Source organism: Berghia stephanieae, chromosome 9 (assembly GCF_034508935.2).
Source record: "Berghia stephanieae isolate SIO BIC M18660-M18661 chromosome 9, UCSD_Bste_1.3, whole genome shotgun sequence".
Lineage (NCBI taxonomy): Eukaryota > Metazoa > Mollusca > Gastropoda > Nudibranchia > Aeolidiidae > Berghia > Berghia stephanieae.
The window spans coordinates 2,652,984-2,680,213 of record NC_088368.1 but is presented as its reverse complement, the minus strand read 5'-3'; the positions used below and the strand labels follow the sequence as shown (position 1 = coordinate 2,680,213).

Genomic DNA, 27,230 nt, shown 5'->3' with positions numbered 1-27,230 from the left:
CCAATCCCGCTGCACATTTAAAGCCATCCCGACCTACGAGAGAGGGAGAGAGAGAGAGAGAGAGAGAGAGAGAGAGAGAGAGAGAGAGGGAGAGAGAGAGAGAGAGAGAGAGAGAGGGGGGGGGGGCAGAGAAAAAAGAGAGAGAGGGGCGGGTGAGAGAGAGAGAGAGAGTGAGAGAGAGAGAGAGGGGGGGGGGCAGAGAAAGATAAAGAGAGAGAGGGGCCGGTGAGAGAGAGAGAGAGAGAGAGAGAGGCGGGTGAGAGAGAGAGTGAGAGAGAGAGAAAGAAAGATAGATAGATAGAGAGAGAGAGAGAGAGAGAGAGAGAGAGAGGGGCGGGTGAGAGAGAGAGAGAGAGAGAGAGAGAGGGGCGGGTGAGAGAGAGAGAGAGAGAGAGAGAGAGAGAGGGGCGGGTGAGAGGAGAGGAGAGAGAGAGAGAGAAGAAGAAGATAGATAGATAGATAGAGAGAGAGAGAGAGAGAGAGAGAGAGAGAGAGAGAGAGAGAGAGAGAGGGGCGGGTGTGAGAGAGAGAGAGAGAGAAAGAGAGGGGCGGGGAGTGAGAGAGAGAGAGAGACAGAGAGAGAGAGAGAGAGAGAGAGAGAGAGAGAGAGAGAGAGAGAGAGAGAGTACAACAACAACAACACATCAGGTGTAAAATCTCTCATGGTTGTCTTTGTTTCCCTATGTTTTAACATGTTATGATTCAGTATTGATTAAATGGTTGGAGCACACCGGTTCAAAGTGTGTATGTGTTGCTGGTTCGTGAAATGGCATAGAATCTATCACACACACACACACACACACACACTCAAAAACATACACACACAAACAAACACAAACAAAAACAAACAAAAACAAACACACACACACACACACACACACACACACACTGTGCAGCAGGTAAGTGTGTAGACATGTGTTTGAAGACGAGTTATATTGTATTGATTAAACGTTCCTATCGTTGTGTTGCGCGATGTAGTCGAAAAAAAAAATAATAACACACACACTTAATTTAAATTCATACTGGAAGAACGAATATACGATTCTTTCATTTCTTTGTGTTTTTTAAACGAGTTATTTTTATCGTGCCCAATAACACAACGAGCTTGCGAGTATCTGTTATTGCACGATTTAATAAATACAAAGAAATGAAAGAATACGTTTATTCCACCCCCCCCCCCCCCTCCCAAATAAGACTATTAGATAATTTCTAACCGAATTGTATGGCATTAGTACTTTTATTCACGATAATTGTATCTGTCTCCTTCTGCTTGAATAACAATTTGACCTAAATCTAAAAACGTTGGATTTGTATTCATGCGCACCAAACGATTATTTATAATTACCAATCTGCTGTCTTTTACACCAAATTTCACACCAATAAAATGTGTGAAGATATTCTGCAATCGTTGAATAACATTTTAATTCAACGCGTTCAAAGCATTATTCAACGATGACGTATTTACTAACAAATGATATATATAAATAATAACGTGAAATTGATTGTAAGCTTCAATTTAATTACAAAAACAGATCAAATGAACGTTTCGGGTTTCCCCTTTATCAACAAAACAGAATGAATGAAGCACCACATATGAATGAGATAATGTGGTAGTGGCGTAGTTAAAATGAATGATAGGGTTTTCCATCGAGAGGGCTGGAATTATAAAATAAGATTCTTACACTCTCGCTTTTGAGAATTCCAGACATGTTGCCAAACGCTGCACGAGCTTGCTTTGAACGTAATAAAAAAAAAAAAGCATTATTCAGATTACAAGTAATAAATTGTTTTGAAAGTTGCAGCAGTTTTATTCTTTACGTTAAGTCCTATCTTGTTTTAAAAAAAAACAACGAAAACAAAAATCAGAAATAAAAACAAACAAAAACCAACGAAAACAAAAATCATAAATAAAAACAAACAAAAACCAACGAAAACAAAAATCAGAAATAAAAACAAACAAAAACCAACGAAAACAAAAATCAGAAATAAAAACAACCAAAAACCAAAACAAAAACAGTCAAACAAAGACAAACAAAATATCCGAAAGCGAGTGTCATATCACTAGACCACATAGCCGCACAAAAATCGAGGATGGATGCTCTTTCTTGACGACTAGGCTAGAAAATAAGATGACGTCACTCTGACACTAGATGTATCCAGCCCTACGAAGGACTGCTTTCCACACTTCCAAGGAGTTTGGAACCAGTAATTTGACATCACACTGTTGTTCCCTATTGACATACTTATCCAACTTCGTGAACAAGTGCGATTAAAGGGAGATGACTTAACGTGATGCAACTTTCATCTTCTTAATCCTTATCTAAACAGGTATAATATTATACTTGGTAGGTCAAAATCAACTAAATGTGCTAAAAGCGCTTTACCATGGGGCCCTAGACAACTTCAACATTTAACACAAAGTCAAGACAGGAAACCTGTTAGGTGAGATTACAATTTTTTTCTACAGAAACAATGCTGTTAACGACTAGGTCCTCATTTTGCACCTGAGTACGATGAGATATTTTGAGTAGAGAGCCTTATCCAAGGACTCAACTATAGACTCGAACTTTGGACCTTCTGTCCGAATGAATGCCATACCAATAAAATAAAATAAAATAAATTTATCTTTATTAATCCAATAGGGGAAATTTTATCTAGGGTCTATTCCAAGGGAAGAATGGAATAACCCAGTCGTCAACCGCAATGCAGCGCCGCAAATTGAACTAGGGAGAGGTGACTTGCTCAAGGCTATACAGCACAGCGGTGGGTGATCGAACTCGGTAGCTTTCGGGTACGAAGCAAAGACCAAACCGCTTAGCCACGATGCCCGCTGTAGACCACATAAGCACACTACTGAACAGTGAGTATATCAAACCCATTCAGGCCTCAAGCGTCCACTTTATTGTCAACATCCGTGGGTGACTGCGAATCGGCTTCGGTCGAGGAGCTGCCTCACGGCCAGTGCGCTTCATTGGTGGGGTCTTTCTACCTGTCCAACATGTACCTGCTGTGGGCAAGAACCTGAGACGGCAGAGCATCTAGTCGAATGGTGTGTTGTGACGATGCTACCCGGCGGGTTCGCGACCGGACTTCGATCGTCATAACATAGTAGTGTGAAAACCATAAGAGGCTGCTGCTGTAACCTGTAATAAAAGTGCCAATCACATTCTCTATGCCGTAATCCCCACGCTATACGCATATGAAATAATCCAGTCATTAATTTAATTAGCAGTGGATAATGGAACATGTGTCACACATCATCTCTCGTGGATTTTGAAAAGGTATAACAATTGTGGTTCCTTATAAAAAAAGGGTAAACCCCCCGGACAAATTATGCGTAAATCTTTTTAATCCATGGGAAATTTGTTTTAAAAATAAAAATTCAGCATTAAACAATTTAGATCAAATTTCAAAGATAAAGGGGGTTGAATCGAAATTTAAAGGGGTTTTGTTGACGCCCCTTTTGTGTGTTGTTATTTTCGGTTGGGGAGTTTTTAAAAATTTTTGCTGTTTTTGGGGGGGTGCCAAAAAAAAGGGTGAGGGGTTTTTTTGGTGGGGGGTTTTTTTTTTGGGATAAATTCTTTCCCTTTTTAATTTTTTAAATTTAGGTTTGTAGTTAAAATTTTTGGTTAAATGGGGAAGAGAAACTAGAGGGTTCCCCTTAAATTTACCCTAATTTACCAACCAATTCAAATACATTTTTTGTAATTTTACTTTTAGTTAAAAATATTAAATTTTGTTTGCCTTAATTGTAAAATTCAAAAACAATACTACTTTTTGTGCTATTGGCCTAAATTTAAAATTTGGCATTAGAATAACTTCAAAAAATTTAACAGTCATTTTAAATACATAATTTTAAAAAAATTTAATTCTAACTTTTTTTCCTTTCCAATATAAAATAAATTTAATTAATATCTTAAAATGAATTTTTCCCCGGCCCAAAAAAATTTTAAATTTTTTAAAACAAAACAAATTCAAATTTCATAACAAACTCAAATTTTAAAACTAATAAATAATTTTTTTAAAGCTTTTTAAAATTATAAAAAAAAGATTTAACCCAAGACTCGCCTCCCAAAGTAATAAATTAAAACACCCACAACAAAAGTTCTTGGACAAAACCCCTCAACTCGTTTCTACTAGGTAAGGACCTAAAACCATAGTACAGAAAACCATTACAAAATTTAAAATTAATTTGCCAATAATTTCAATTATCTAGTTGAGCCTTATGAAATGGGAAAGGGGGGCCCCCCCCTTTTCAACCCATCTGTTTTGCCATAATCCTTTAAAATAATCCCCCCCTACTCTATTACATTCAAATTTAATGCCTATTTCTTTTTCATTCTTTGGCCATTCGAATTAAATGTTATGTTAAATCATCCAAAATTCTTTTACTAAAGAAGGGAAACCTAAATAAAATTAAAGTACACAAATTTTTTTTAATTTTATGTTTTTAATATTTGGGGTTTGACGATTAAATTTTAATGTTTAAAATTTTTTCATCATTAAAATTAAAACATCTACTGTCACTTAATTATATCTTTAATTTCAATAACTTTCAGACAAAAATATTATTGGGGTTTTTTTATTTTTATCCAAAATTTTCCCAATTTCTTTGTTTTTTCGTCTTTAGAATTTTTTGACTTAAATCAAAAATCAATTAAAATTTGTTCCGTACATTCTCTTAAAATTAAGTGATTAAAAAAAAATTAATTGTATTTTTATCTTAAAACTCAAAATAAATTTGTTAACTTGTGTTTGGCCGTAATTCTCATAAAAAAAAAATAAATTACGTGTGTTGCTATTTTCTTATTTTATCATATTTCAAGTTACACATAGTGTCGTGGCCGTATTCATCAAATTTATGTCGCCATAAAAGTACAAATTCACAAGTGTCTGTGTCCGTTATTTATTCTTATTCCAGACATAAAAACATTAAAAGTTGTTGTCTCAATTCTCATTATTATCAGCAGCCAAAATACATTAATACAAGTGGACTGTTGGTCGATTAATTCTATAAATCTATCAGTAGAACGATAAAGTTCAATTACACATAGTTGTGAGAATCTAGTGGCCTTACTAAGTTACCATATAGCTTAATGTCTATCATAATCCTCATAATTAAAATTCTTTAATTACATCATTTCTAGTTAAGTTCCAGAATAAATTCCTCAGTAACATAATTTAAAATAAAGTCTATGTCAGTTAAACTTTTCTCATATATAGTTTCGAAAGTTAACATAGTGTGTCTTTGGTCAGTTATTCAATTCTCATCGATCTTAGTCAAGTCACAGTGCTCAGCGGGTTACAACTGTTAATTCCCTGTGGAAGACCGTAGTAGACCTAGTGTGTGGTCTTTCTCATACATTTCTAAGACCATACGTCTGTAATGTTGTGTCTTTCGGTACACGTATCCATATACATATAGTCAATTAAAGTTTAACATGTTCATTGGTCCATGATCTCATTAATTATACAGATATATAACTGTTACAATACCACATGTTCTTTGTCCTTTTTACATTCTCTCAATAACAATTCATACAGTCACCACATAAAAGGTCTCAAAGTTTACAAAGTTTTTGTTGGTCCTACATTCTTCTTTTCATTTCCCCACGTCTGGACTATAAACAGTTCATGTATCCATGTGTAGAACTGGTTCCGACGATTAACACAATTCGATCGAGTCAACCGTTGAGATACGTTAAATACATTCCAGGTGTCCTTTGTCGTTATATCCTCATAAAATTCTAGTGTAGCTTTAAGTCTCCACACTTGCTCTTATGAGTCCGTTACTTCTCTCGATTAATTTATATCGCCTAAAGGTCATACCACAGTGTGTCTGTTGTCGGACATTATCCATAGAATTCTACGTAGACCTATAAAACCTTAAATTTACTACTAGTGTTTATTGAGTTCTACTTCTTAATTAAATTTCTATCAGTCAGACCATAGAACGTTTCAAAGTTACACAGTAGTTTGGTCTGTTTGGTCCGTTACTTTTCTCATTAAATTCTATCAGTCAGACCATAAAACGTTCAAAGTGTCAACAATCCAGTAAGTGTCTGTTGGTTCCGTTACTTCTCTCATAAATTCTATCATCAGACATAAAACGTTCAAAGTTACACAGTGTGTCTGTGGTCGTTACATTCTCTCATAATTCCATCAGTCAGACAAACGTTCAAAGTTACACATGGTTAACTTCAATTTACAGTCACACGTTCAGTTACACGTGTGTCTGTTGTCGTTACTTCTTCTAAATTCATCAGTCAGACATAAACGTTCAAGTTACACAAGTGTGTCTGTTGGTCCGTTACATTCTTCATTAAATTCTATCAGTCAGACCATAAAAACGTTCAAAGTTAACATAGTGTGTCTGTGGTCGTATTTCTCAAAATTTATCAGTCAACATAAAGTCAAGTTACCAAGTGGTCTGTTGGTCGTTATTCTCCATTAAATTCTATCAGTCGACCATAAACGTTCAAAGTTACACATAGTGTGTCTGTGGTCCGTTACTTTCTCATAAATTCTATCAGAACCATAAAAGTTCAAGTTACACACAGTGTGTCTGTTGGTCCGTTACTTCTCTTAAATTTATCGTCGACATAAAGTTCAGTTACAATGTGCTGTGTCTACTTCAAAATTCTTCAGCACATAAACGTTCAAGTTACCTGTGTGTCTGTTGGTCCGTTACATTCTCTCAATAAATTCGTATCGTTCAAGTACACAGGGTTTCCACCATAAATATCAGTAGCATAAACGTTCAAAGTTACACACAGTGTGTCTGTTGGTCCGTTACATTCTTGTCGTACATTCTTCATAATTCATCAGTCAGACATAACGTTCAAGTTAACACAGTGTGTCTGTTGGTCGTTAATTCTCATCTTAATCTATCAGTAGACCATAAAACGTTCAAAGTTACACATAGTGTGTCTGTTGGTCCGTTACATTCTCTCATTAAATTCTATCAGTCAGACCATAAAACGTTCAAAGTTACACATAGTGTGTCTGTTGGTCCGTTACATTCTCTCATTAAATTCTATCAGTCAGACCATAAAACGTTCAAAGTTACACACAGTGTGTCTGTTGGTCCGTTACATCTCTCATTAATTCTATCAGTCAGACCATAAAACGTTCAAAGTTACACAAGTGTGTCTGTTGTCGTTACATTCTCTCATTAAATTCTATCAGTCAACCATAAAACGTTCAAATTTACACATAGTGTGTCGTTGGTCCGTTACATTCTCTATAAATTCTATCGTCAGACATAAATTCAAAGTTACACATTGTGTCTGTTGGTCCGTACATCTCTCAAAATCTATCAGTCAGACCATAAACGTTCAAAGTTACAACAGTGTGTCTGTTGGTCCGTTACATTCTCTCATAAATTCTATCAGTCAGACCATAAAACGTTCAAAGTTACACAGTGGTCTGTTGGTCCGTTACATTCTCTCAAAATTCTATCAGTCAGACCATAAAACGTTCAAAGTTAACAGTGTGTCTGTTGGTCCGTTACATTCTCTCAATAAATTCTATCAGTCAGACCATAAACTTTCAAAGTTACACACAGTGTGTCTGTTGGTCCGTTACATTCTCTCAATAAATTCTATCAGTCAGACCATAAAACGTTCAAAGTTACACAAGTGTGTCTGTTGGTCCGTTACATTCTCTCATAAATTCTATCAGTCAGACCATAAAACGTTCAAAGTTACACATAGTGTGTCTGTTGGTCCGTTACATTCTCTCAATAAATTCTATCAGTCAGACCATAAAACGTTCAAAGTTACACATAGTGTGTCTGTTGGTCCGTTACATTCTCTCAATAATATTCTATCAGTCAGACCATAAACGTTCAAGTTACACAAGTGTGTCTGTTGGTCCGTTACATTCTCTCATTAAATTCTATCAGTCAGACCATAAAACGTTCAAAGTTACAACATAGTGTGTCTGTTGGTCCCGTTACATTCTCTCAATAAATTCTATCAGTCAGACCATAAAACGTTCAAAGTTACACATAGTGTGTCTGTTGGTCCGTTACATTCTCTCAATAAATTCTATCAGTCAGACCATAAAACGTTCAAAGTTACACATAGTGTGTCTGTTGTTCCGTTACATTCTCTCAATAAATTCTATCAGTCAGACCATAAAACGTTCAAAGTTACACAAGTGTGTCTGTTGGTCCGTTACATTCTCTCAATAAATTCTATCAGTCAGACCATAAACGTTCAACGTTACACATAGTGTGTCTGTTGGTCCGTTACATTCTCTCATAAATTCTATCAGTCAGACCATAAAACGTTCAAAGTTACACATAGTGTGTCTGTTGGTCCGTTACATTCTCTCATAAATTCTATCAGTCAGACCATAAAACGTTCAAAGTTACACATAGTGTGTCTGTTGGTCCGTTACATTCTCTCATTAAATTCTATCAGTCAGACCATAAAACGTTCAAAGTTACACATAGTGTGTCTGTTGGTCCGTTACATTCTCTCATTAATCTATCAGTCGACCAAAAACGTTCAAAGTTACACATAGTGTGTCTGTTGTCCGTTAATTCTCTCAAAAATTCATCAGTCAGACCATAAAACGTTCAAAGTTACACATAGTTGTCTGTTGGTCCGTTACATTCTCATAAATTCTATCAGTCAGACCATAAAACGTTCAAAGTTACACAAGTGTGTCTGTTGGTCCGTTACATTCTCTCAATAAATTCTATCAGTCAGACCATAAACGTTCAAAGTTACACATATGTGTCGTTGGTCCGTTACATTCTCTCAATAAATTCTATCAGTCAGACCATAAAACGTTCAAGTTACACATAGGTGTCTGTTGTCCGTTACATTCTCTCAATAAATTCTATCAGTCAGACCATAAAACGTTCAAATTACACACAGTGTGTCTGTTGGTCCGTACATTCTCTCAATAAATTCTATCAGTCAGACATAAAACGTTCAAAGTTACACAAGTGTGTCTGTTGGTCCGTTACATTCTCTCAATAAATTCTATCAGTCAACCATAAAACGTCAAAGTTACACAAGTGTGTCTGTGTCGTTACATCTCTCATAAATTCTATCAGCAGACCATAAAACGTTCAAAGTTACACAATGTGTCTGTTGGTCCGTTACATCTCTCAATAATTCTATCAGTCAGACCATAAACGTTCAAAGTTACACAAGTGTGTCTTTGGTCCGTTACATCTCTCATAAATTCTATCAGTCAGACCATAAAACGTTCAAAGTTACACATAGTGTGTCTGTTGTCCGTTACATTCTCTCAATAAATTCTATCATCAGACCATAAACGTTCAAAGTTACACAAGTTGTCTGTTGGTCCTTACATCTCTCATAATTCTATCAGTCAGACCATAAAACGTTCAAAGTTACACAAGTGTGTCTGTTGGCCGTTACATTCTCTCAATAAATTCTATCAGTCAGACCATAAAACGTTCAAAGTTACACAAGTGTGTCTGTGGTCCGTTACATTCTCTCATAAATTCTATCAGTCAGACCATAAAACGTTCAAAGTTACACAAGTGTGTCTGTTGGTCCGTTATATTCTCTCAATAAATTCTATCAGTCAGACCATAAAACGTTCAAAGTTACACAAGTGTGTCTGTTGGTCCATTACATTCTCTCAATAAATTCTATCAGTCAGACCATAAAACATTCAAATTTACACACAGTGTGTCTGTTGGTCCGTTACATTCTCTCAATAAATTCTATTAATCAGACCATAAATGTTCAAAGTTACACATACTGTGTCTGTTGGTCCGTTTCATTCTCTCAATAAATTCTATCAGTCAGACCATAAAACGTTTAAAGTTACACACAATGTGTCTGTTGGTCCGTTACATTCTCTCATTAAATTCTATCAGTCAGACGATAAATGTTCAAAGTTACACGTAGTGTGTGTGTTGGTCCGTTACATTCTCTCATTAAATTCTATCAGTCAGACCATAAACGTTAAAAGTTTTACATAGTGTGTCTGTTGGTCCGTTACATTCTCTCAATAAATTCTATCAGTCAGACCATAAAACGTTCAAAGTTACACACAGTGTGTCTGTTGGTCCGATACATTCTCTCAATAAATTCTATCAGTCAGACCATAAAACGTTCAAAGTTACACATAGTGTGTCTGTTGGTCTCTTACATTCTCTCATTAAATTCTATCAGTTAGACCATAAAACGTTCAAAGTTACACATAGTGTGTCTGTTGGTCCGTTACATTCTCTCAATAAATTCTATCAGTCAGACCATAAAACGTTCAAAGTTACACATAGTGTGTCTGTTGGTCCGTTACATTCTCTCAATAAATTCTATCAGTCAGACCATAACACGTTCAAAGTTACACACAGTGTGTCTGTTGGTCCGTTACATTCTCTCAATAAATTCTATCAGTCAGACCATAAAACGTTCAAAGTTACACACAGTGTGTCTGTTGGTCCGTTACATTCTCTCAATAAATTCTATCAGTCAGACCATAAACCGTTCAAAGTTACACATAGTGTGTCTGTTGGTCCGTTACATTCTCTCATTAAATTCTATCAGTCAGACCATAAACGTTCAAAGTTACACATAGTGTGTCTGTTGGTCCGTTACATTCTCTCAATAAATTCTATCAGTCAGACCATAAAACGTTCAAAGTTACACATAGTGTGTCTGTTGGTCCGTTATATTCTCTCATTAAATTCTATCAGTCAGACCATAAACGTTCAAAGTTAAACATAGTGTGTCTGTTGGTCCGTTACATTCTCTCATTAAATTCTATCAGTCAGACCATAAAACGTTCAAAGTTACACATAGTGTGTCTGTTTGTCCGTTACATTCTCTCATTAAATTCTATCAGTCAGACCATAAACGTTCAAAGTTACACATAGTGTGTCTGTTGTTCCCTTACATTCTCTCATTAAATTCTATCAGTCAGACCATAAAACGTTCAAAGTTACACATAGTGTGTCTGTTGGTCCGTTACATTCTCTCATTAAATTCTATCAGTCAGACCATAAAACGTTCAAAGTTACACATAGTGTGTCTGTTGGTCCGTTACATTCTCTCATTAAATTCTATCAGTCAGACCATAAACGTTCAAAGTTACACATAGTGTGTCTGTTGGTCCGTTACATTCTCTCAATAAATTCTATCAGTCAGACCATAAAACGTTCAAAGTTACACATAGTGTGTCTGTTGGTCCGTTACATTCTCTCAATAAATTCTATCAGTCAGACCATAAAAAGTTCAAAGTTATACATAGTGTGTCTGTTGGTCCGTTACATTCTCTCAATAAATTCTATCAGTCAGACCATAAAACGTTCAAAGTTACACACAGTGTGTCTGTTGGTCCGTTACATTCTCTCAATAAATTCTATCAGTCAGACCATAAAACGTTCAAAGTTACACATAGTGTGTCTGTTGGTCCGTTACATTCTCTCAATAAATTCTATCAGTCAGACCATAAAAAGATCAAAGTTACACACAGTGTGTCTGTTGGTCCGTTACATTCTATCAATAAATTCTATCAGTCAGACCATAAAACGTTCAAAGTTACACACATTGTGTCTGTTGGTCCGTTACATTCTCTCAATAAATTCTATCAGTCAGACCATAAAACGTTCAAAGTTACACACAGTGTGTCTGTTGGTCCGTTACATTCTCTCATTAAATTCTATCAGTCAGACCATAAACGTTCAAAGTTACACATAGTTTGTCTGTTGGTTCGTTACATTCTCTCAATAAATTCTATCAGTCAGACCATAAAACGTTCAAAGTTACACACAGTGTGTCTGTTGGTCCGTTACATTCTCTCATTAAATTCTATCAGTCAGACCATAAATGTTCAACGTTACACACAGTCTGTCTGTTGGTCCGTTACATTCTCTCATTAAATTCTATCAGTCAGACCATAAAACGTTCAAAGTTACACATAGTGTGTCTGTTGGTCCGTTACATTCTCTCAATAAATTCTATCATTCAGACCATAAAACGTTCAAAGTTACACACAGTGTGTCTGTTGGTCCGTTACATTCTCTCAATAAATTCTATCAGTCAGACCATAAATGTTCAAAGTTACACATAGTGTATCTGTTGGTCCGTTACATTCTCTCAATAAATTCTATCAGTCAGACCATAAAACGTTCAAAGTTACACAAAGTGTGTCTGTTGGTCCTTTACATTCTCTCATTAAATTCTATCAGTCAGATCATAAACGTTTCCTACACATAGATCTGTGTGTTGGTCCGTTACATTCTCTCAATAAATTCTATCAGTCAGACCATAAAACGTTCAAAGTTACACATAGTGTGTCTGTTGGTCCGTTACATTCTCTCATTAAATTCTATCAGTCAGACCATAAAACGTTCAAAGTTACACATAGTGTGTCTGTTGGTCCGTTACATTCTCTCAATAAATTCTATCAGTCAGACCATAAAACGTTCAAAGTTACACATAGTGTGTCTGTTGGTCCGTTACATTCTCTCACTAAATTCTATCAGTCAGACCATAAAACGTTTAAAGTTACACACAATGTGTCTGTTGGTCCGTTACATTCTCTCAATAAATTCTATCAGTCAGACCATAAACGTTCAAAGTTACACACAGTGTGTCTGTTGGTCCGTTACATTCTCTCATTAAATTCTATCAGGCAGACCATAAAACGTTCAAAGTTACACATAGTGTGTCTGTTGGTCCGTTACATTCTCTCATTAAATTCTATCAGTCAGACCATAAAACGTTCAAAGTTACACAAGTGTGTCTGTTGGTCCGTTACATTCTCTCATTCAATTCCATCAGTCAGACTATAAAACGTTCAAAGTTACACACAGTGTGTCTGTTGGTCCGTTACATTCTCTCAATAAATTCTATCAGTCAGATCATAAACGTTTCCTACACATAGATCTGTGTGTTGGTCCGTTACATTCTCTCATTAAATTCTATCAGTCAGACCATAAAAGGTTCAAAGTTACACATAGTGTGTCTGTTGGTCCGTTACATTCTCTCAATAAATTCTATCAGTCAGACCATAAAACGTTCAACGTTACACATAGTGTGTCTGTTGGTCCGTTACATTCTCTCAATAAATTCTATCAGTCAGACCATAAAACGTTCAAAGTTACACATAGTGTGTCTGTTGGTCCGTTACATTCTCTCACTAAATTCTATCAGTCAGACCATAAAACGTTCAAAGTTACACACAGTGTGTCTGTTGGTCCGTTACATTCTCTCAATAAATTCTATCAGTCAGACCATAAACGTTCAAAGTTACACACAGTGTGTCTGTTGGTCCGTTACATTCTCTCATTAAATTCTATCAGTCAGACCATAAAACGTTCAAAGTTACACATAGTGTGTCTGTTGGTCCGTTACATTCTCTCATTAAATTCTATCAGTCAGACCATAAAACGTTCAAAGTTACACATAGTGTGTCTGTTGGTCCGTTACATTCTCTCATTAAATTCTATCAGTCAGACCATAAAACGTTCAAAGTTACACATAGTGTGTCTGTTGGTCCGTTACATTCTCTCATTCAATTCTATCAGTCAGACCATAAACGTTCCCTACACATAGATCTGTGTGTTGGTACGTTTATCCTGGTGGCAGATTTAGTGATTATTTTACCTAAACTCATGGCATCAATAGTAATAAAAATTACGAATTATCTAGTGCCGATGCGTAATATTTTCATCAACTTTCATATTTTAAGGCTTTTTTTTTCTTATTTAAAGTCGCCATTCAGAGTCATAAGACTGATGGAGATTATGCTTATCCCGGTTTCAGAGATGTGCTGCAAAAATCTAAGAGAAAAAAGTAAATAATGACCCGACGTGATTTGAACACGCAACCTTCTGATCTGGAGTCAGACGCGCTACCATTGCGCCACGGGGCCGATACACCGTCGGTTCATTTTAATACTTATATGTATACATCACATTATGCGGCTATGTGTGGTCTCGTGTTTGACACCCGCTCTCGGATCGGTGGGTTCTGGGTTCGAGTCCCGCTCTGAGCATAGTTGTGTCCTTGGAAAAGGCTCTTTTCTCGCATTCTCTCATCGTACTTGGGGTGTAAAATGAGTACCTGACCGCTTGTTGTGTGATTAGTTCTCATTGCTTGCTACCTTTTTGATAGATAGAATGGATTATCTATGGCAAAGTACTTTCACCCAGATCAAAGAAATCCAGCTAACTAGTAGTCTATGCTGGGTGGATGGATAGGGAGTGGGAAGGTGTCCAACGGTGTCTTGGCATGTTACAGGTTGCTGTACTTGCAAGGCCAATCAATGCTCTACCACTGAGACTCTGCGGTATCTCGAAACGGTGCGCAAAAAACTTGAGCTTGGGCTTTTTATATAGCGCAATATCCACTAAACGTGCTCAAAGCGCTTTACAAAGGGACCCTGACCAACAGCAACACGTTACATGTAGAACGAGACATGACGCCTGTGAGGCGATATTACATTTTTTTTTCGACAGAGCAACGCTGTTGACCAGGTACTCAATATACACCTGAGTTCGGTGAGAGAATGTAAGTAAAGAGCCTTTTCCAAGGACTCAACCATGCACTGAGCAAGGCTCGAACCCAGGACCTTCCGATCCGAAAGCGAGTGTATAGCACTAGACCACAAAGCCGTCCATTGTAAGTTCTGTAACTAATCAATTTCACACACACACACACACCCACACCCACACACACACACACACACACACACACACCAACAGAATATCATATTTTTCAAAATTTTAATCAATTAACTGCCGTACCATGAAAAAACACATATTTAAAACTTTGGCCTGAAAACTCGTCCTTCAAGTATGATCGATTTAATTGACTCTCATCTTGGCAAAAACTCTCAATCCTGGGACTTCGTGAGGTTTCAGGTTTGGGAGTTTTTGATTTGAAAAGGATTACTTACTTAATCCTTTTGGGGCCTTGAGGCACATAGGGCATCCACCAGACATCCTCTTGGGGCCTTGAGGCACATAGGGCATCCACCAGACATCCTCTTGGGGCCTTGAGGCACATAGGGCATCCACCAGACATCCTCTTGGGGCCTTGAGGCACATAGGGCATCCACCAGACATCCTCGTCGGGCCTTGAGGCACATAGGGCATCCACCAGACATCCTCTTGGGGCCTTGAGGCACATAGGAAATCCACCAGACATCCTCTTCGGGCCTCGAGGCACATAGGGCATCCACCAGACATCCTCTTGGGGCCTTGAGGCACATAGGGCATCCACCAGACATCCTCTTGGGGCCTTGAGGCACATAGGGCATCCACCAGACATCCTCTTGGGGCCTTGAGGCACATAGGGCATCCACCAGACATCCTCTTGGGGCCTTGAGGCACATAGGGCATCCACCAGACATCCTCTTGGGGCCTTGAGGCACATAGGGCATCCACCAGACATCCTCTTTGGGCCTTGAGGCACATAGGGCATCCACAAGACATCCTCGTCGGGCCTCGAGGCACATAGGGCATCCACCAGACATCCTCTTGGGGACTTGAGGCACATAGGGCATCCACCAGACATCCTCGTCGGGCCTCGAGGCACATAGGGCATCCACCAGACATCCTCTTGGGGCCTTGAGGCACATAGGGCATCCACCAGACATCCTCGTCGGGCCTTGAGGCACATAGGGCATCCACCAGACATCCTCTTGGGGCCTCGAGGCACATAGGGCATCCACCAGACATCCTCGTCGGGCCTCGAGGCACATAGGGCATCCACCAGACATCCTCTTGGGGCCTTGAGGCACATAGGGCATCCACCAGACATCCTCGTCGGGCCTCGAGGCACATAGTGCATCCACTAGACATCCTCTTATGGCCTCGAGGCACATAGGGCATCCACCAGACATCCTCTTTGGGCCTCGAGGCACATAGGGCATCCACCAGACATCCTCGTCGGGCCTCAAGGCACATAGGGCATCCACCAGACATCCTCTTGGGGCCTCGAGGCACATAGGGCATCCACCAGACATCCTCTTGGGGCCTTGAGGCACATAGGGCATCCACCAGACATCCTCTTTGGGCCTTGAGGCACATAGGGCATCCACCAGACATCCTCGTCGGGCCTCGAGGCACATAGGGCATCCACCAGACATCCTCTTTGGGCCTCGAGGCACATAGGGCATCCACCAGACATCCTCTTCGGGCCTCGAGGCACATAGGGCATCCACCAGACATCCTCTTCGGGCCTCGAGGCACATAGGGCATCCACCAGACATCCTCCTCAGGCCTCAAGGCACATAGGGCATCCACCAGACATCCTCTTGGGGCCTTGAGGCACATAGGGCATCCACCAGACATCCTCGTCGGGCCTCAAGGCACATAGGGCATCCGCCAGACATCCTCTTGGGGCCTTTAGGCACATAAGGCATCCACCAGACATCCTCTTGGGGCCTCGAGGCACATAGGGCATCCACCAGACATCCTCTTGGGGCCTCGAGGCACATTGGGCATCCACCAGACATCCTCGTCGGGCCTCGAGGCACATAGGGCATCCACCAGACATCCTCTTTGGGCCTCGAGGCACATAGGGCATCCACCAGACATCCTCTTCGGGCCTCGAGGCACATAGGGCATCCACCAGACATCCTCTTCGGGCCTCAAGGCACATAGGGCATCCACCAGACATCCTCTTCGGGCCTCGAGGCACATAGGGCATCCACCTTACATCTCCATGTATTGCGATGACTGTATTCTAGGACACGCCTGCTTCCTTTAATTCTTTTTCCATGGTCCTTCGCCAAGTTTCTTTGGGTCTTCCCCGCTTTCTCTTCCCATCTGCTGTCCAGTACAGGGCTGTCTTGGGAAGTGACCCCTTTTTCCATTCTGGCCACATGACCCAGCCAACTCCATCGTCTTCTTTTAATTTGGCTTTCATTGCTAGTGCAGTCAGCGTTCTTTAACTCTCTCCCTACCACCTATTGGAATGTAAAGATGCAAATGTCACTTATATCATCCAGATTTTTGCTATAGCTAATACAACATGACATTCTGTAATAGTAGAGCCCATTTTGTCGAACAATATTATATATAGAATGTGCTTGTTGCTTTTCTGTTTGAGTAAGAAATGTCTGTTTTTGTGTTGGGTGGGTGTGAAGTTTTGGGAAAAATTCTGAAAATGGCTGGTAAGGAGAGGGTTGATAAATAGATCCGTTGTTTTTATTATGAGGGTTATTTAAATCGATCGATATTTGAAGGACGAGATTTCTGGCCAAATTCTTAAATAAGTTTTTTTTCCAGAGTACGGACGTAAAACTAGTTAAGATATAAAAAAAGTGTTCGTGTGATGGAATAAATAATGTTGATTAATGTTAATTTCCAAACTGTCTCAAATGTCTTGTATTGGGCTTTTAACGTGTGACGATGGGGTCAACACAGAGTGGTTTTTTGACCAAACAGTGGTTTTTTGACCAAACAGTGGTTTGTTGACCAAAAAGTGGTTTGTTGACCAAACAGTGGTTTGTTGACCAAACAGTGGTTTGTTGACCCCATCGTCACACGTTATAAACCCATTGTCGAGACCCACGGGGTCCCGATAGCTCAGTTGGTAGAGCACTCGCTTCACACGCAAAGGGAACCGAGATCGATTCCGGGTGTAGTCGAGATTTCTTTCTGACCTTCCTGTCCACCCACCCAGCAGTGAATGGGTAGCTGAGTGTGTTAGATTTGGCGGAAAGTACTTTGAGATAGACTATCGTCCCATCCAAAGGATAGCAAGCAATTGCTATTGTCCGTTTCACGCTAGAAAAACCGGGAAAAACTCCGGCTCCAAGGGCCGAATGGCTCAGAAGGACTACGTTTCTGTTGCTCTTGGCCTCGGTGTCATACATTCTAAATCCATCGAGGAGACCCGCATTATGTCTACATTTAGTATTTTTTTATAAACAGATCAACACTAATCAATAACACACTTTATAGTCACCTGGAACAACTACAAAAGACGTCTAACTTCTACGTCATGGCACAAGACCGAAGGGCTAGAGCTCAGGTGGTCGCTGGTTCGGATAAGTAAGTAAGTATCAACACTATTCTATTTTAAAATTACACATTTTCAACTCTGAACTAGCGAAGATGAAGTGACAATTTTATTACATCAAGTCACTAACTCATCATCGCTTTTGGACAAGAACATTAAGAATTATCTCTCCACCTTTAGGTGCAGTTTAGGGGTAGCCTACCCATAGCTCAGTTGGTAGAGCACTAACTTCACACACCAAGGGAAATGAGATTGATCCCCGGTAAAGTCGATTTTTTCTCCCGCCCCCCCCCCCTCGCCACCCCCAACCCTTCCACCCCCCGTACCGTTGTGGAATCGTACCGTTGTGGAATCGTACCGTTGTGGAATCGTACCGTTATGAAATCGTACCGTTGTGGAATGAGACCGTTGTGGAATGAGACCGTTGTGGAATCGTACCGTTGTGGAATGAGACCGTTGTGGAATGAGACCGTTGTGAAATCGTACCGTTGTGGAATCATATCGTTGTGGAATGAGACCGTTGTGGAATCGTACCGTTGTGGAATGATACAGTTGTGGAATCATACCGTTGTGGAATCGTACCGTTGTGGAATCGTACCGTTGTGGAATCGTACCGTTGTGGAATCATACCGTTGTGGAATCGTACCGTTGTGGAATCGTACCGTTGTGGAATGAGACAGTTGTGGAATCATACCGTTTTGGAATGAGACAGTTGTGAAATCGTACCGTTGTGGAATCGTACCGTTTGTAGAATCGTACCTTTGTGGAATCGTACCGTTGTGACTGCTCTTTGTGAAAACAATTATATTTGAAAATAGGTCAGATCACACACAGACATAGAGAGAAAATGGATATAGAAGAATATTTATACACACACACGCACATGCACACGCACGCACACACACACACACACACACACACACAGAGTGACACAGAGAAAGAGGGACCAAGAGAGAGAGAGATAGAGATAGAGAGAGAGAGAGAGAGAGAGAGAGAGAGAGAGAGAGAGAGAGAGGGACAGACAGACAGACAGACAGACAGAAGGGAGATAGCGAGCAAGAGGGAGAAAGAATGACACCACGGAAGAGAGAGAGAGAGAGAGAGAGAGAGAGAGAGAGAGAGAGAGAGAGAGAATTATATATAGGTCACCGAGATTCAGACCATGATATAACCCACATACAACGGTAGTTCCCTTCCCCAACCCCCTTTAATTTATCTACTTACTTATCTCATTCAAAATCACATAAACACACACACACACACTCACACACACGCACACACACACACACACACACATACACACACGTATATTCGCCATTATCATAACTAGCATGAGTTTGTGTATATGTATTATAATTTATATTTTGAGGCCACATTATAATTCTTGAGCTCGTCCAAAGAAAAGTGTGCAAAGTGAATGCGATATTCAAGGATGAATTAAATTGAAGTGGGTAAGTGTATCAAACATGATATTAAATTGTTGATTTTTGTGCTAATGGGAAGCGATCTGTTGATGGTATGCGTTGAGTAGGTAAAATACTCACAACAGCGTGATATAACGTACTAACAACAAAACTATGTCTACAAACATTTGGGTTTCTATCGTGGCCTTCGTATACTCATGGCCTGACCGTAGCCATCGTTAACTTATAGTCTGCCACTAGAACCCTCTAGGACTGGCAGTTTGACGTCATTTTTTTAGGTTTGTGTAGATAAGATAAGATAAGATAAGATATGATATGATATACTTTATCAATAAAGTATATATTTCCTGAATGGAAATTATCATAGTGTTACACATCATTCATCTTTATATTAGCACAGATTTATACACTGTCATGAACTAATTAATGAAAATACGAAGATAATTAAAAGCAAAATAAACATCAAATATTATAAAATATTCATAAAATATACAGCAGTTACATGCAATGCTATAAAAATCGGACATGAAAGTAGAATAGAGTTGTAATAATGGATTTGTAATGAAACTAGAATTTTGAAAATATATTGTGAAGGATTGTACATAGCCAACAACAGGTTGATAAAAAGTACATAAAGCATGGTGTTTGAATGAATAAATATATAATAAATAATGTAGATAGAGCACCATGTAAACATGCATAAGTGAATAGATTTTAGAGCGAACTAATTGATGAAAATACGAAGCTAATTATAAAAACAAGATAACATCAAATATATATAAAAATTGGACATGAAAGTAGAATAAAAGTTATAATGGATCTGTAATGTAAATAGAATTTTGAAAATAGATTGGGAAGGATTGCACATAGCCAACACAGGTTTTAAAAAAGTAAAAAAAAGCATGGTATTTCAATGTATAGATATATAATAAATAATGTAGATATAACACCATGTAAGCATGCATAAGTAAATAGATTTTAGAGCGAATAAAGTATCTTTCAAATGTCATGTAGTATAAATCATCCTAAAGTTTCGTATTGCTGATGGGAAAAATGAATTAAAATATCTTTGTCTTTTGTTTTTCTTATGTATTAGTCTGTTACTCCTGTGGCTTATTTTGATTTCGATGTACAGAGGGTGGAACTCGTCTCGTTGAATTTTGTTAATCTTAACATTAGCAATATCTTTGTGAAAATCTTCAAAATTGTCCCAGCCATCATTTTCTAACATTCGATTTGCATGCCTTATTATTCTATTTATTTTTATTACTTCAGATTGTTTACAATTTCCAACCCAAGTAACTACACAGACACAAAAAAGACTTATAATGCAAGATTTATAAAACAAAGATAAAATTGCTTTGTCAACATTTATGGAGTCCAGTCTCATCATCATGAATAACCTTGTCTTCATCTTATTAAGCACATTCCATGAATGATTTGTCCAGTCTAATTTTTCATTGACAATTATACCGAGGTATTTATACTCCTCTACCCTCTCTACCTTTTCCTTTTTAATAATTATATTTTCACGTAAGTTACCTTCTTTCCTCAAACCAAATATAATTTCTTTAGTTTTCTTTACATTGTTTACATTAAGTTTACATTAAGTAGCGTCTAGTGAGTTGTCGTTAGTAGAGCTCAAGGAAACAAGTTATTTCATTGGTTGAACTATTGAATACAACTTACGATTTGTTTTCTTTTGTGGCAAAAGACTGGCCTTTTGACGTCATTTTTTGGTCAGTGTCAGGCTATAACTTTACGATGGCTACGCTGACACTGACCAACAAATGACGTCAAAAGACAAGTCTTTGGACACAGAGAAAACAAATCGTGAGTTGTATTCAACAGTTCAACCAATGGAATCACTTTTTTCCTTGACCACTACTAAAGACAACTCACTAGGCGGTGCACAAACGAAATAATGACGTCAAAATGCCAGTCTTTTTGAGTTTCAGTGCCAGCTGTAACTTAACGATGGCTACGGTGTCAGGCTATAATTTAATTCCATGTTCTGATTGGTCAAAAATGTACTGGTTATTTGTCACGAAACTGTAATAACCAGACTATAAACGTTCAAGGTTACACATAGTTTTGTGTATTGGTCCGTTATATTTCCGGGTGGCAATGTTGTGAGTTTCTTAACCAAACACTTGTTTGGGCTGGGGTTTTTTACGTTCTTAAATCATGCTGACGACCAAAGGTCAGTAACGGCTAAAGATAGCATCACATTTTGGTTCATCGATTTTTTTAGAACTCGTTGATTGCTTGAAATATGAAGGACTACAGAATGAATTTGACTCAGCATCATCGCTACAAGGCTACTTGATATTGGAAGGATGAAACAAACTTCTTTGGGGGTCCCGATAGCTCAGTCGGTAAAGCACACGAGTCACATGCAAAGGGTCAGAAATCAATCCTAGGTGAAGACAAAGTTTATTTTGGACCTCTATCTATATTTATCTCTGGATCAAAGGCCCAATGGTTCTGAAGGACTAGATATTTTTAACAACGTCTTTAATTGACATGTTTCTATTTATAGGTCTTGCCTTATACTTGAGAATGACGGAATACATTAAGGACGATTATATAGACAACGACAAGGAGGAAGTTTCTGATGTTGCTGTTGTCTTTGCAGCAAAGTTAGGAGATGATGAAGACGATGACGATGATGACGTTGATGATGATGATGATTATGATCCTCCATCGTTCGAGAAAGTTCTGGAATGTCTCGGTATGCCGGGTCGATACCAAATTGTTCAGCTTGTACTTCCAAAAGTAACACTGGTCACAGTTGGTTTCATGGTCTTGTCTATTGTCTTTACAGGTAAGATAGAAAATAGTCTCATTGCATTATCATCATCATCATCATCATCATCGTCATGATTATAATTATCAAGTTCTCAATTTCCTTAGGATGTATAATCTTTGGACAACTTTCTTAGATATTATATTAATATGTTGAGAGAAATTGAGGGAACTATCAATGGTTATTCCTAAATATTTAAAATATTCAACTATCTCAACATCATCTTTACCGATCGTCACATGCTTTAAGTCGTTTTTATTTTTTACACCAAACACCTGTTCTTTCGTTTTTTCAACATTTAATTCAAGCTGATTTTGTTCACACCAATCGGTGAATATATTAATTTGTTTGAAATAATTCTTTCGGTAACTTTATCTTTTAATAAACCAAGAATAGCAGTATCATCTGCATATTTCACTATAAAACAATTTTCAAAGGATGGTCTGCAGTTGTTTGTGTATAAGATGTACAGGATTGGGGAACTCACGCAGCCTGGGGGACATCCGTTCGACAACGTTCTTTTGTTGGAGATAATTTCACCCAATTTTACACATTGTGGTCTATGGGTCAAAAACTCTTTATACCATTTAATAAGATAGTTTGGAATATCCATGTTGCACAACTTTTGAAGCAAAATATCTGTGTTCATGGCATTAGAAGCAGACGAAAAGTCGACCTTCAGGATTCTGGCGTAATTCGAGGGCGTTTGGTCAAGGTGTTTTGAGATCGAATTTGTGGCGGTTAAAAGTGCGTCTTCTACACTGAGATGTTGCTGGTATGCAAATTGGTACGGATCTAGCAATTTCAGGTCATGACATTTTTGTAGGAGCTCACATTAAAAAATTTTTCTAAACATTTCATGACAAGCGACGTAAGCGCCACTGGACGGAAGTCGTTCAATACGGTTGGGCAACGCTTTTTTGGAACTGGAACGACAATCGATGTTTTCCAAAGTACTGGCACTGATTGTTCATCGATTGACCTTTGAAAATTTTTTTTGGTATAAGGTATAGCCAGTTGTTGGTGACAGTTTTTCAAAATAGTTCCGGTAGTGTTGTCTGGTCCTGGTGCTTTATGTTCTTTACATCGCCGCAAGAGGGAGCTTATAGTTTCTTCTTCAATATCTGGAGGTGGCTCATTGTTATTTGACAAACCGTTGTGCACAGATGGGAGCCTGTGAAAACGACAGTAAAAATCATTTAATTTGTTGACACCATTTATCGTTTTTCCTTGTGGGAATGTTCGTTTCTTTTGGTCTACTCCTCCCATTTGCTTTATCATCTCCCTTACTTTCCTTGCGCAGCCCGATCTCAGTTGTCGCTCCATTTTGTTTTTGTATTCGACCTTCTCTTCTTTTATTGTATTTCTGATCTCCTTTCCCTTTTCAAATAATAGTTTAATGTCACCACTCATATAGGCAATGTTCTTTTCGTTGAGTCGATATTTAAGTCGCTTTGTAACCCATGGTTTATTGTTAGGAAATATCCTAATGTCTTTTTTTTCCACGCATAAATCCACACAAAATGCAATAAAACATGTCACAGTTTAAGATCATCCATCAATACTGTCTCCTTCTACCATCAATGTCTCCCACCGAGTACAGTCAAAACAGCCGTTCAGTCGTTGGATTGCCTCTTGAGTCCAGGTATGGCGATATACTACAGTTGGTTTCTCAATTCTTAATTTAGAGATGTACGTCGGTACTAAGTGAATTGTATTATGATCAGATGTGGCTATCGGTTGTTTTTTTAGCGCTTTGTAGGCGTTCTTTATATTGCTATAGCACAGATCAAGCGTGTTGTTTCCTCGTGTTTTGCAGGTGACGAACTGTTCTAGTCCAGCTATGGGCAGCTGACAGTGATTAAAATCATCAACAATAATAAGTGGACTGTCCGGGTGACGTAGTAGTAATGACGATACATGCTCATTTATTAATTGGTATGCTTTATCAATTTTTGTGCCTGGTGGAATATAAACATTAACAATGGTCACAACCCGAAACTCCCGAAGCAAGGAGTGTGGACGCAGAGACAAAGAAAGTAGTTCAATATCAGGCGTGTCGATTTGATCTTTTATATTTACAATTTTACACCATCTATCATTCACGTATATGCATAGACCTCTCCTTTTGTTTTTCTCTAATGACGTGTCTCTATCCTTTCTGTACAAAGTAAAATTTGCCAAATCAATACTACTATCGGTGTCCATAGACGAAAGCCATGTTTCCGTAAAACAAATAATGCATGCATTTTTATAATCATAATCAAACTTGGAGAGAGCAGTGAGGGTATCTATCTTATTACAAAGAGATCTAACATTGGAAAGTATTATTGAAGAGAGTGGTGGTAGATCCTCGTCTAAGAGTCTATGAAGCTTTGAGCACGTTCAGTAGATATTGCGCTATAGAATTGCTCGAGGATGTTGTTGCTGTTGTTGTTATTATTATTGTTGTTGTTTTTGTTTTACCACCAATGAACGTTCTTTTTCTTTTCTTTTTTCTGTCTTTCTCTTCGCCAGGTCACACACCCTACCACGAATGCAAGAAAGTGAATGACACAGAGCTCATCAACCAATACACGTCGGAACACAACACAAATGTCACATCTGCGCATGTCTTTTACGATTCATGTGACATTAAAATAACGCTACTCTCGAATCAAAGCAACAACATAAAAACGACAACTTTCTCAAGGAGCTGCCCAAACGGCCGTGACTTTTTCTCCGCCGTAGACACCTCGTACAACACAGAATGGGATCTCGTCTGCGAATCCAAATGGAAGGTTGAATTCACCCATGCTTCTCTCACAATTGGGCAAATCATTGGCGGACTGATATCGTCACCAATGTCCGACCGCTATGGGAGGAAACCTGTTTTCGTGATCGCATCGTGCCTTTGTTGTCTTATAGAAGTAGCTCATATCTTCGCTCCAGGAATTTTCATCGTTTACATTATCAGGTTTTTTAGTGGACTGGCCGCTCAGGCGGCTGTAACTTGTGGTACGATTTTGAGCATTGAACTAGTCGTTCCCAGACATAGACAAATAGTGAGCGTAGCGTATTATGTAGGCGGAGTTTGCACGGCTACAATCGTGGGAGGCGTGGCTTATTTCGTCCAAGACAAAAATTGGCGGTATTTTCATGGCGTCAGTATTGGAACGGGTTTTATCGCGTTTTTAACGCCTTTCATTTTAAAAGAATCGCCTAGGTGGCTGGTGGCAAATCAGAGATTTAAAGAAGCCCTTGACATTCTCAAAATAGCCTGTCGGCACAATGGTAAAGATTTTGAAATTCTACAACAAAAATTCAACGCTTATATTGAATATGAATATTCAACCTCAATATCATCCGTTGAGCCTTTGGTGATAAAAACATTTACAAGCAATTCAGATAAAGAGAATGGAAGTTTCGACTCTTTGTCTAGGGAAATCACAATATCCCCAAATCAGGAAAGTACAAAAATGGGTACTCACTGGAATGAGAGCACCAAAAAGCCTGTTTCGAACTCACAATTTCACTTGCTTTGTCACAGAAGACTCCTGATTCTAATGGTTGTTAGTTGGTACTTGTGGCTCACGAATGTCTTAACATACTACGGTCTGTATATTACATCTTCTGTACTCGCCGGGAACCGATTTTTAAATTTTATTCTGATGGGCGTGGTGGAGTTGCCTGGTTTGGCTCTAGTTCTATATATGATGAACAAATTGGGGCGTCGAGTTGTCTTCGGGGTTTTCATGGCGTCGACAGGACTCTGCTTGATGGTCTCAGCTTTGATGTCGACTGTTGGCGAGAACCTTTCTGGATCTGAGACTGTCGTAGCTGCTATGTTTATTCTTGGGAAATTCTCAATCACGGCATCTTTCGCCGTTTTATACGTCATCACTCCGGAGATGTTTCCGACCAATGTGAGGACGACAGCCCACGGATTTTCTAGCGCTTTGGGAAGATTAGGGTCGATGGTCGCGCCTTTCATGCGTTTATTTCACGATGAAGTGAGATGGGGTCCGGCCCTTGTGTTCACCGTAATGAGTTTTGGGGCTGTACTCGTGAGTTTGTATTTGCCAGAGACGAAGGATAAAGATCTACCAACGACTTTAGAGGATATGATTGGTCAGATTAAGTCGAAGAAAGTTAAAAATAGCAAGAAGACAGCAAAGTCTTGTTAAAAGTGACTAGTCACCTAATAAAGGTATTATGTCAGATTGGATTAGATGATGAAATTGAATGTATAGGCTAATAAATGTTACATGGGTTAAATACGCCTATATGTGTGGCTATGTGGTCTAGTGGTAAGACACTCGTTTTCAGATCGGAAGAGCCTGGTTGAGTCCTTGGAAAAGGCTATTTACTCACATTCTGTGGCCGTACTCAGGTGTAAAATGAGTAAATGTCGCAAAAAAATTGTAATATCGCCTCGCAAGGTCATTACTCGTCCTACATGCTAAGTGTTGCTGTTGTACACCTTATACACATTGTAAAGCGGTTTGAACACGTTTAGTGGATATTGCCCTATACAAATGCTCAAGTTTTTTTTGTCGTTATTAAAAAAAAAAACTTTAAGTACAAAAAAGAAACAAAATGACATCTTTCTTATCATGTTATATAATTTTCAATATATTTTTCGTCATTTGACGACCCCAATAGCTCAGTTGGTAGAGCACTCGCTTCACACGCAAAGGGACAAAGATCAATCCCGGGTAAAGTTGAAACTATTTTCTGACCTTGTCGTTCCAGCAGTGATTGGTTAGCTGGATGTTTTTTTATCTGACAGAGAATGCTTTTCCATAGACTAGAGTCGTATCCAAAGGGTAGCAAGCAATTGCTATTGTGTCCATGTTACGATATAGAAACGGAGATAAACCCCCGGCTCCATGGGCCTGATGGACTCTGACTTAATACATACATCACGTCGTACGCCACGAAATATGCCGTTTCGATACGATTTGGTTACAAATCAATTATAGAATACACCCATTTATACAGCGCATTTGTAAAAGAAAAGAAAAAAGAAAAGAAAAAAGT

At 38.7% G+C, this 27,230-nt stretch overlaps 1 protein-coding gene and 1 non-coding gene across 3 annotated transcripts in view; one reads left to right on the top strand and one right to left on the bottom strand.

Annotated features, from left to right (window-relative positions):
• Positions 1 to 27,230, top strand: part of LOC144979496 (putative transporter B0252.3) — a 27,812-nt gene extending 582 nt beyond the window's left edge. Inside the window, exons 1-3 of one of the 2 annotated variants that reach the window (XM_078926180.1) lie at positions 19,169 to 19,426; positions 21,942 to 22,226; positions 24,726 to 27,230. In XM_078926180.1, the coding sequence (XP_078782306.1) occupies positions 21,962 to 22,226; positions 24,726 to 26,374 (1,914 nt within the window). In that variant the 5' untranslated portion in view covers positions 19,169 to 19,426; positions 21,942 to 21,961 and the 3' untranslated portion in view covers positions 26,375 to 27,230. Of the gene's footprint in view, positions 1 to 19,168; positions 19,427 to 21,941; positions 22,227 to 24,725 lie in introns of those variants that run through there. The other variant, XM_078926179.1, reaches the window with a different exon arrangement.
• Positions 13,805 to 13,875, bottom strand: Trnaw-cca (transfer RNA tryptophan (anticodon CCA)). Its single transcript has one exon. It is a non-coding gene; the product is annotated as a tRNA-Trp (tRNA).